Raw genomic sequence first — 10,497 nt, 5'->3', positions numbered from 1 at the left:
AGACCTTGTTTCACCCCAAACAGAGAGCAGGAGCGAGGGCATGGGGGCCTGTGAGGGAATAACACATGCTACACCGTGGCTTCATGCCAGGCCCTTTCAGTCTGCAGATCAATTCACCCTCCAGCACTCGGCGAGTCGAGTCGGGGACAGCATCCCCACTTTGCAGGTGATGAATGGAGGATCAGAGGGGTGCGGCTACTCATCTAAAGTCACGTAGCAGAGGCTGAACCCAGATGTAGACTGAGTGGCTTTTCCCCTGACAGGAGCCCTTGGAACGCCTGTAGTGTAATCAATCAGGACAAAGTTTGGGCACAAAACAGGATATTTTGTCTGATGCCACTTTTTAGAAGATTTGGGCAAGAGATCTGGGACAACTGCCCTCCCCACCTCCCCCAAGCAAAGGCCCCCCTCCTTCATGATGGCCCTTCAATGACTTGTTAACATCCTGGGACCCTAAGCCACCTGCTCGGCCCCTGGATGCCAGGCCAAGTCAGTCCAAACTAGGAGCACACGCGTGTCGGTCTGGGAGCTGGGTGGGACTCGCTGCTCTGCATGGACTGGGGCCCACTTTCACCTTGGCTACCCTGACCTGTCGACTGGCCGCCCTGTTGGCATCCCAAACCCATCTCTGGCCTCCAGCAGCTGCTGGCTACCATTGCGCAGTCAGCGTCAGGCAGCCGGCCGGCTCCACGTGTCCACACCCACCCCCTAAACCAGCCCCGTGAACCGGGGAAACTGGGGAAAGAGCAGCGAGGGGGTGCGGCGCCCGTGGCAAGTCTCTCTCAAAGCCATTTCCCCCACATGGCAGCCCCTCAACTTCTCCCCCCTCTTCACTGAGGACAGCTGTGGAGGGGACAGCAGGCTTGAGTCCAGAGCAGCTCTGCCACCCCCAACTGGTCCTTCACCACCTGGAGCCTCAGTTTCCTCTTCTGTCCAATGAGGAGAGCCTGGGAGCTGTGGGGATAGGTGCCTATCTCTGCCTCATTCACACCAGTCCCCCCAGAGCCTGGGACAGTGCCTGGCACACAGTAGGTGTCTGAATAAATATCTGCTGAGTGGTGAGTGGTTTCCAAACACCAGCCTATGGGCTGGCTGTGTGGGGAAAGCTGATGGGAACAGGGTCCTGGTCCCTTCCCAAGACCCCAGATTAGAGTTTTGGAGTGCAGTGTAAGATTCCACGTTTGTTCCCTCAGGTGACTGAGATGCCCTGGCAGGTTTGGGGCTCAAGGCATTGGATCATCTCTGAAGTCCTTCTGTCCTTGTGATCTGGAGGGAGAGGCATGGCCAGAGACAGGAGAGTGGCCTTGATGACCTTTCAAGGTCCCTCCGGGCCACCAAGGCCAGTGGATGCAGCATGCGTGTGGGTGACACCTAGGAGGGATGGGGGGAAGGGGAGGGGGAATGGTGGGCAGGGTGGGTAATGAGATCTGAGGTCCAGGAGCAGTGACTCAGGCCCTCAGCACCATGACAGTGTGTCTGCATTTAGCTACTGGCTCCTGTTTCCTTGGCGGGCGGCAGGCTTCTGGGCCCCCCACCCCCACCCCCACCTTCTTTCCATCTGGCCTCAGTGCTGGCAACTTCCTGGCAGCCCCCTAGGCCAGGATGGGTGACATGGGTCAGGCAGGAATCTTCCCTGGAGTGACAGACCCCTCTTTTTTCCAGTCATTGCCTTGGCCCCATTTCAGGGACCACCAGCACCACTAGTTACCCCTTATACATGAAGCCCCCAAGAATGCAGTTCTGTGGGAGCCAGAGAAGAGAGAAGCAGGCCCCACCTTCAGGAGCTCCCAATCTAACAGGGACACAGGTGAACCCCTGCCCTGGAGGAACTGCCAGTCTGGTAGACGAGAGAATAGCGAAGAAGTCACAGACACAGGAAGACCAGGTTACACGGCCACGTGCTGGCTGGCAAAGGCACACGGTGGTGTGGGCATCTGGGAAGGGGCCCCTCATGTGGACTGCAGCAATCAGAGAGGCCTCCGTGGAGGAGGAAGGCTGGATTTGCAGAGGAGAACAGAGGCCACACACTGCAGCCTGGACAGCAGCCAAGGGCCCACCTTCCTCCTAGAATGGCCTTCCCCTGACTTCTCTCTCTCTCTCTCTCTCTCTCTCTCTCTCTCTCACACACACACACACACACACACACACACACACTGTAGGTGAGCAGGGAGGGGCTTCTCAGGGTCCTGTGGGCCAGCCCATCTCCATACATGTATGTTCAGGTCACCTAGCCTCCTGGAGGGCTTTGGATCAGAAATGTCTGGGTTCGAATTCCAGCCCTGCCACTTAGCCAGTAGCCTGCCCGCCCTGTGAGGCTCTGGCTTCCTGCCTGTGAAATGGGGATGACACCTCCTTCCAGAGCTATGTGGGGAGCGAAGGGACCACCCACGCTAGAAAACAACCCACCAGGAGCCCGGCAGGCACTGCAGGAGTCCGAGCTGGAATGCCTGTCGCTTGGACCCCTGTCTCTCACTGAACTGCCACCTGCCGCCGCCACAGGCTTGGGCATCTCCTCCAAGCTGGAGGTCAAGCAGATGGTTCCCAGAAATATAACCTTCTAGACCTTTAAGGACAATTACCTGAGTTGGGGCCCAACCTCCTCAGGCTGCTAGCTTTCTCCTCTTGGGGCCCCCGTGTTCCAGGGTGTGTGTGTGTGTGTGTGTGTGTGTGTGTGTGTGTGTGTGTGTGTGTGTGTGTAGGGGCAAGCATGGAATGCGGGTCCCCATGGGACTGGTGGCGGGACAGCTGCACTTTCTAACCCCCGCTCCCCGCTGTCTCAGTCCTTCCTAAGAGATGGATGCGAACGTTCTCTGCTCTGAGGGAAGGAACCCCTCACTGCACACAGGGGTCCCTGACCTCCTGACCTGGTGTCTCATGCTGTCCCAGAGCCAGGGGCTTGGACTCCTCCACCCTGACCACCCCCTACCCCTCCCAGCCAGATCCTCTCTCACCAAGGGCTAGAACTTCAGGGCAGAGGGGATGGGGACCAGAAAAGCCTGGCTGCATGTAAGGAGCTTGCAGCCTAAGGGGGGGAGGCACAGTCCCCATGAGCCCCTGCTGACAGGGAAGACGGAGACATAGACCCCCACACACGAGGTCCTGGGCACGAGGATCTGAGAGGCCAAGGGACAGCTCTGTCCCCTCCCCACTGCTGTGCCGAGGTCCCAGGGCCCCGGGGCTGGAGTTATCAGCCTGGAATGCCAGGCTATGAGCTCAGCCTCACGGGCCTGCATATGCTGGACTGTCAGCAGGGCCATCTCACTGGAGAAGATTTCCAGCCCCCTCTGGGCCACGGCGAGGCCTAAATTTAGCGAGTAGACAAGGGGCTGGCCCCAAGCCCAGGGATGGCCGGGCCTTATAAAGCGCCGGCAGTCTGGGCCCGGCACGCTCCCCGAGCCCGCCGCCTGCACCCTCTCCTGTCCACCCCTGCCCGCCTGGCCAGGGCCGGCTGCCCGCCCGTGGATGAGCCACAGGACCTCCTCCACCTTCAGAGCGGAGAGAAGCTTCCACTCCTCGTCCTCCTCGTCCTCGTCCTCCTCAGCCTCCTCGGCCTCCCGAGCGCTCCCAGCCCAGGACCCACCCATGGAGAAGGCACTGAGCATGTTTTCCGAGGATTTTGGCAGCTTCATGCGGCCCCACTCAGAGTCCCTGACCTTCCCAGGCAAGTGCTGGGGCTCTGGGGGGGGGACACACAGGAAGGGGACACCTGCCCCGGGGCACCTCCGAATGGGGCTGCGGCTAGCCAGCAGCCAGGAGCAGGTGCTTCATGGCTGTGGCTGCATGCAGCCACAGACAGATGTGGCCACAGAGGCAGATGTGGCCACGAGAACAGGCAGACCTCCAATGAACAGCTGTGGCTGGGGGTTGACTATGGTGCCAATGGCCACACAGGACCTGTGGCCAGGTACTTACTGGAGCTCTGGAGGGCTGCAAGGGGTTGAGGGGTGGGACACATCCCCTACTGCAGGTGGTTGCTACAGTGTCACATGCATGCGCACACGCGCACACACCCTGCCCGGTGATGTCGCACCCCCACCACGGGAAAGGCAGGCTGCAAGAGGTGAGGAAGGATGAGCAGGGAGAGGTTAAAGAGCAATAGCCGAAGGGGAAGTAGGGCCTGGGGGGCCTGGAAGAAGGAGCCAGAAGCCTGAGTTCTGGGTGCCAGCTTGGCTTGTGCCCAGCTCACAGCAGCCGTCCCCACAGCCCGTTCTGGGGGGCCGGGCAACATCAAGACCCTCAGAGACGCCTATGAGTTCGCAGTGGACGTGAGCGACTTCTCCCCGGAAGATATCATCGTCACCACGTCCAACAACCACATTGAGGTGCGAGCCGAGAAGGTGAGCCCGCCCACCCTGCCCGGAACCCAGGCACCACACCTGCACCCTCTGCCCGGTGTCCTCCCTCCCATGTTCCATCCTGAGATCCCAGACCCTACCGAGTGTCCCCTCCCCAAGTTTCCCAGGGCAAACTGGAGACCTTGCTGCTGTAGCTCGTGGGCCGTGGGACCCCCATTACTGCCTCTCTTTGCCCAAGACACTATCTGGAGCCAGGGCAGCTGAGAGAGCCGCTGGGGAACGAGAGGGCAGGACGGAACCAGGCCGGGGCGCCTGAGGGGTGGGAGCGGGGAGACAAGAGGAGGGACATAGTGGTTGAGTGAGGAGGTCCCTCCGGCAGGCAGGTGTGTAGGTGGGGGCTCCCCTGAGCAGCTGCGGGAAGGGGTTACCCCCCATGACACCCTGCAAGCAGGCCCTCTTCCTTCTGGGATCCAGAGGCCCAGTCCCCATCCCAGGACCCCTGAATTGGAGTCTCTGCAGTTCAGGTTCACACCCCTCCCCCACTCCTCCTCCCCACAGATCTCAGGGTCACTGGGTCACTAAGGTCTCAAAGTCCCAGCTCCCGGGAGACCTGCACCCCAGAGGAGGGTGTGGTTCAGCCTGAACAGGGATGCTGCCCGCAGTGGGCCACAGCCACAGACGGGTTCCCATTACAGGGGAGGGTCTGCCTGAGGCTTCCACCAGAACCCCCATGACCCGGCTCTCTCCCTGAGCGCTGGATGCTAGGTGCCTGGGCTCCCCGTCAGGGAAGCCAGGGACTGTGGGCACCAGGACCAGTGGGCAGTGTGTGCCAGCCCTGCCACTCCCACCAGTGACTCAGCCGCCCCAGGCTCCTCTGGACGCTATGTGCCGACAGAGTCGGGGAGGGGAGGGCGCCGGCCCAGCCCTGACGACGGACACCCAATGCGCCTGGGTGTCCCAGAGGGCTGGGCTCTGCCCTGCGCCGCCTTCTCCTCATGGCTCAGGGGCCCCAGGTTTTGTCACCAAGTCTCTTCTGTTTCTGAACTCCCCCCAAAGCCCCCTGCCTACCTGTTGAGACTGTTGGAACTGCTCTGAGCAGCGCCGCACCTGTCCCTCCCTGCACAGCCCTCGGCCTGTGGCCACCAGCATCCTGGGCAGCCCCTCCACCGGGCCCCCTCTGCACCTGAGAGCAGGACCCCGCAGTGGGTGGGGGCCCGGCCGGGGTTAGACCGGGGAGAAGGGGCTGTGAATGACAGGAGCAGGACGGGGTGGGGGGCAACCCCCTGACCCATCACTCTTTCCCAGCTGGCAGCCGATGGCACGGTCATGAACACCTTTGCTCACAAGTGCCAGCTGCCGGAGGACGTGGACCCCACATCGGTGACCTCGGCCCTGAGGGAGGATGGCAGCCTCACCATCCGGGCGCGGCGACACCCACACACAGAGCATGTCCAGCAGACCTTCCGGACAGAGATAAAGATCTGAGGGCCTCCCCCTCCCCTCTTCTCCCCTACCTCCCCCCTCCTCCCCCACTGGCCTGCCTCATGACAGCTTCTAGGACATCTCAGCCCAGGCTCCAGCCTTGAGGGTGTCACCCCCAAACTGAGGTCTTCTGCTCTGCCCAGGACAGGACAGGGACCCCCTTGCCTACCTGTGACCCCAGATTCCAGAGGTAGCCTCTTTCACATAACCCAGAATAAAGGGATAAGGATGGGGAGAGGAAGACCCCGGAGAACCCACTAGGGGAAGGAAGATGAGGAGAGGCAAATAATCTGCAGGACAGACAGACAGATTCTTTGATCTATGGGGTCTCTGCAGGGCAGGGGCGGGGAAGGGTCCTGGGACCCCTTTGGCCAAGGGGAGCAGGAAAGGCAGGCGAGGCACAGGCAGTTCTCTAGGGACATGGGTGGCCAGAAGGAGACAGCCATGATGGAAAACTCCACTCTCCCGTTCTCCAAGCCCCAAACCAGCTGTCAGGTGCCTGCCCACCTGCCCCCAGCCAGCCAGCTGTGCCACGTTGCTTCTGTATATAGATGGGGTTTTTCCAATACAGCTGGCTCGTGATAAACCATGTGGAACTCCTGCTCTCTGTTGGCAGCCCGTGCCCCCAGGCAAGGCCAGGCGGAGGGGGTGGGGCGGCCTCCACTCCCCGAGTCCTATCCCTGGCCCAGGCCTGGCCTCCTGGGGCTGCTTCCATGCAGGTGGGTCTCCCAACAGAAGGGGGAGAGAGAGCATGGATGAGGTTTTGGGTCTCACGGTTGGATCAGTGTCTTGCCCCATGGTCAGTCGCCTCCCCCATCCTTCCTCCTCTTTAATCTATGAATCTATAGGTTTAGTGTGTGTATACCCCGCGAACACGCACATACCTGCCGTCCTTCAAATACTAAGCATCACCCTTGGTTGAATCCAAATTCAGAACATTCTAAAATCAGATGTCAACTGCCATTTTTATCAATGGGGAAACTGCCCAGCTTGCTCACTGACTTGGATATGAACCCAGGGAGCTGGAAGCTGCTATCATGCCCCCCCCCCCCCGTGCACTGGGAAGCATTCCCCTCTCTCTGCCTCTCTCGGCCTATGCCCCCCCCCTCACATCTTCCTGCTGCAGAATGTCCCCCAATCCAGTTTTCTCCTAGTCCCCAGGCCAGGGCAGGGGACCTCTAATCAGCTTTCATCCTGGGGAGCCCCAGCTGCCCCCGCTGCCCCTGGCTCAGTCTCCACATACAAAACAGGGGTAGGGAGAAGCTGGTTCACAGTCAGTGGGGGGACGATGACCCTGGGACAAGTGGCAAAGCCAGTCTCTGCTCACTGTGCCTCCTGGGTCAGTGGTCTGTAGGGTGGCCTCTCACCCCTGCCATTCTGGGGCCCTTCGGGGACGACTGGGAGGAGAGGGCCTGGGAGGGTCCTGGCATTGTACCCTGCACACATAATAAATGACGGCCTCACAGCCTTCTGGAGACCACCTGCCTGAAGTTCTCGAACTTGCGGTGAGAAATCCCAGGATAAACAACCATGCCCTCCTTGAGATTTGGGGGTGGGGGTGGTAGTGCCAGCAAAGCTCAGACCTTACAGAAATGCAGGTGTCCGGGCTCCAAGACTCACCTGGGCAGGACTTGGACTTATTTCTGTGAAGAGCCCTGTAGTGCATTCTCTTCCAATGGCCCAGCCAGCACCTGCCACCTACGGCAGTCACTGTCCCAGGTACAGGGACACCGAAGGGAGGTCAGCTGCACTGAGTCCCTGCTGTCTGGAAGCCTGTTTTGTACCCGATGGCCTTTAAGGATCAGAGAGGTTGAGTGATTGGCCCAGGGTCACACAGTCTCTGAGACAGAGCCAACTGGAACCTGGCTGTGGTGCTGGCTAGTTCAGGGGAGTCTGGGTGCTCTCTGGAGGGACCCCACCCACGGCCACCCTACCAGGTGCTACTGAAATCAGAGCGCCAAGGGGCTCGCCAGTGCTGTTCTGAGCTGCAGGCAGGAGGAGGGGAGGGAGAGTGGGTGCGGTATTTCCAGCCTCCGTGACTCACTGATTCCGCTGGGCTATTTGCAGCCCCGACACTCACCAGCCAGGGGCTTGGGGGAGGAGCAGCAGGACCAACTATCCCCCCCTTCCTCAACTCCCACCCACGAGGTCAGGCTCACCTTGGCGTCAGGACCCCAGCGAAGCCCCCGCTGGGCTGGGCTGGGGTGAGCTGAGCCGCTGGCAGCCCAGACTGGGAAAAGGGTCAGCTCCCCACGTGGCCAGTGGAGCTGAATACTTCCCACTACCAAAGCCCAGACCCCCTGCAGCCCTGGTTTGGGGGATGAGGGTCGTGCAGAGGACAGAGCGGCTGCTGGGGACTGGACAAGTCCAGATTGAGGGAGCTCTCCAGCCAAGGTGACCCTGCACAAAAGGAGGGCGGGGAGGAGGGGATGGAGGCTGTTTCTCATCGGCTCCGCCCCCTAGGCGCCTGGACTGGCGACAATGCTTTGTCTCCTAGGGCTCCCCACCCTTTCAGGCTAAATACAGGCCTGGCTGGGGGCCCTGCGCCCTGCCCCCCACCCTATCAAGGATAATTTATAGCAGCCCCATTCATTGAGAGCCCAGAGTGGGCCAAGCACACTGCTCACCACCACAACAATCCTGCAAGGTGGGTATCAAGGAGGACATGAGGGTTCAGAGAGGTCAAGCAACAGGCCCAAGGTGACCCAGCTGGGAGGTGGCGTGGCTAGGATCTGCATTGCTGGGCTGTGGCTGTAGAAAGCCCTCTGCAGGGTCTGCCCCTCGGTCAGTACTGCCCACCACCAGGGGTCCTACCAAGGTAGCTCCCGGCCCCTACCCTGGCATCCTGTACAGGAAAGGGAACTCACATAGCTTACAGCTTTTGGAGTAAGCCTGGGCAGGAGGTAGGGGAAATGAAAAGATGTCACTCTCCAGAGCTAGAGACCTGCAAAGAAGGTCTAGTAGGTTAGGTGGTATCAGAGACCCTGAGGGGTGCAAAGGATCTAAGACGGTCCCTCACTTTTAAAGACCTAGCCCAGCCAAAAGCTTCCTTCTCCAGAAAGCCTCTGGAGCTATCAGCTCAGAGTCACAGAGCCCAAAGAACCCTAGACCCATACCTTGCCTTCAACAGAAACTAAGACTAAGAAAAGGACACATGATGTGGTGGGCAGACCCTGGGGCCTCACCCAACTTGGTTGGCCGGCCCTGGTCCCCTGGGGAGTCAGTTCAAACTCCTTACAGTACTACGGGGAGACCAAGACCCATGGAGGGAGAGAGCCTTGCCTAAGTCACCAAGCAAGTCAGTGGCAGAGATGGAATGAAGATCCAGACCTCCAGAGCCTCTGGCAGGGTTTCTCCTCCAAACCAGCCCCCCCTCCCCATGGCCACCCTTCCCTGGCCGAGGTAAGCCCCCCTCCCCCACTGCACCCCCAGCTCCCCTCTCCATCCTGCCTCCCCTATCTGGTTCTGCAATAGCAGAAGAATAAAGCCTTATTCTGTCCTCTTGCTCCCAAGGCTGGCATGGGAAGTAAAGTAAATGTAGGATTTTTTTTTTTTTTAAAGCTAACAAGCCTCAGTAAAGAGTAGATGGTCAGTCACAAACTCTGGAGCCATACAACCTGGGTTCAAATCTTGGCTCCGCTGCTTCTGAACTGTGTGATCTTGAGCAAGTACCTCAACTGTTCTATGTTGCAGTAAAAGGGGGTTCATAGGAACTACCCGCTAGAGTTGCTCCGCAATGCACATAAGAGCCTCGGCACTTGGTAGTGACGTAGCTCACGTGCGCCGTGCACTGAAATGCCCCGGAGGGCTCAGATGCTGTTATTTCACATCAGTTTGGATCCTGATCTCGCTAGCTCTGCCCACACTCTCCCTGATGCCATCAGGACCAAGACATGGGCTAGAGGGACCGAGGAGCTGCCCTGGAAGCTGGGGTCTTCTCTCCAGGACAAGCAGGTGGGGCAGAGCTGAAAGGTCCCCTGGCCCTCCCAGAAGAGTCTGTCTGGGCCCCAGGGGTGGAAGCAGGGAGGGAAGCCTCTGGAAGCCTCAGGTCCCTCATCCATAAACAAAGATCAGGCGGCACCCTCCCAGGAACCAGAGAAAAATGATGTTTTTGTATAAGCTCAATAAATGCTAAACTTTTATTAAAATTGTCTTCTGAACCAAGTTTACAGTCAGCACAGCTGGCCTGGGACTCAATGCCAGCCAGCCAGCCAGCTGGGCCAGTCCCCTCAGGGCCTGGACCCAGGGACAACCTTCCATGGAGTCTGGTTTTAAAGGAACTGAGGTGAGGGGTGGTGTACATAAAAATAGCAATAGTCATTATTTCAAATGAAAGGAGTGTTTGGCTTCTGAAAACATGGACCCTACTGAGCCACTGGCCCCAGGGCTCAGGCTCCATGCCTAGCAGGTACCCACCTTCCCCACCCAGGCAAGACGAGGGTGCCCCTAGTCTGATGATAGGGCGACACCTGCTGGTGAAAAGCTAGATGTGCAAACTCCCTTGAGAGTCTCAAACTCCCTTTGCCAGTTGTTTTCAGGCTCTTCTAACCCAGTGATTCTTAAGGAGGAGGGGAGAGAGAAAGGGACCGAATTGACACAGATTTATTCTGTCACTACCTCTCTAGTTCGAACCGTTCCCCACCTTGCCTGAATTAAGGTGCAGCCTCTTAAGTTTCTGATCTCAGTACAAGAGCTAGAGGAAAAAATTTTCAAGGGAAGT

The 10,497-nt window shown here is 59.1% G+C and overlaps 1 protein-coding gene across 1 annotated transcript; it reads left to right on the top strand.

Annotated features, from left to right (window-relative positions):
* Window positions 1-3,364: 3,364 nt before the first annotated feature.
* Window positions 3,365-7,254, top strand: HSPB7 (heat shock protein family B (small) member 7). Its single transcript, XM_066375173.1, has 3 exons — window positions 3,365-3,661; window positions 4,204-4,337; window positions 5,601-7,254. The coding sequence occupies exons 1-3, from the start codon at window positions 3,463-3,465 to the stop codon at window positions 5,778-5,780; spliced, it is 513 nt and encodes a 170-aa protein (XP_066231270.1). The 5' UTR covers window positions 3,365-3,462; the 3' UTR covers window positions 5,781-7,254.
* Window positions 7,255-10,497: the final 3,243 nt, after the last annotated feature.

The sequence above is a fragment of the Saccopteryx leptura genome, chromosome 3, assembly GCF_036850995.1.
Source record: "Saccopteryx leptura isolate mSacLep1 chromosome 3, mSacLep1_pri_phased_curated, whole genome shotgun sequence".
Classification (NCBI taxonomy): domain Eukaryota; kingdom Metazoa; phylum Chordata; class Mammalia; order Chiroptera; family Emballonuridae; genus Saccopteryx; species Saccopteryx leptura.
The sequence above is the reverse complement of the archived record's forward strand: the minus strand, read 5'-3'. Positions and strand labels throughout refer to the sequence as shown.

Bases quoted from the DNA above. Each gene is read 5' to 3' on its own strand.
- HSPB7 (XM_066375173.1), top strand. From the start codon at position 3,463: ATGAGCCACAGGACCTCCTCCACCTTCAGAGCGGAGAGAAGCTTCCAC. The intron at 3,662-4,203 runs GCAAGTGCTGGG...CCGTCCCCACAG, and splicing joins AGAGTCCCTGACCTTCCCAG to CCCGTTCTGGGGGGCCGGGC. The intron at 4,338-5,600 runs GTGAGCCCGCCC...ACTCTTTCCCAG, and splicing joins TTGAGGTGCGAGCCGAGAAG to CTGGCAGCCGATGGCACGGT.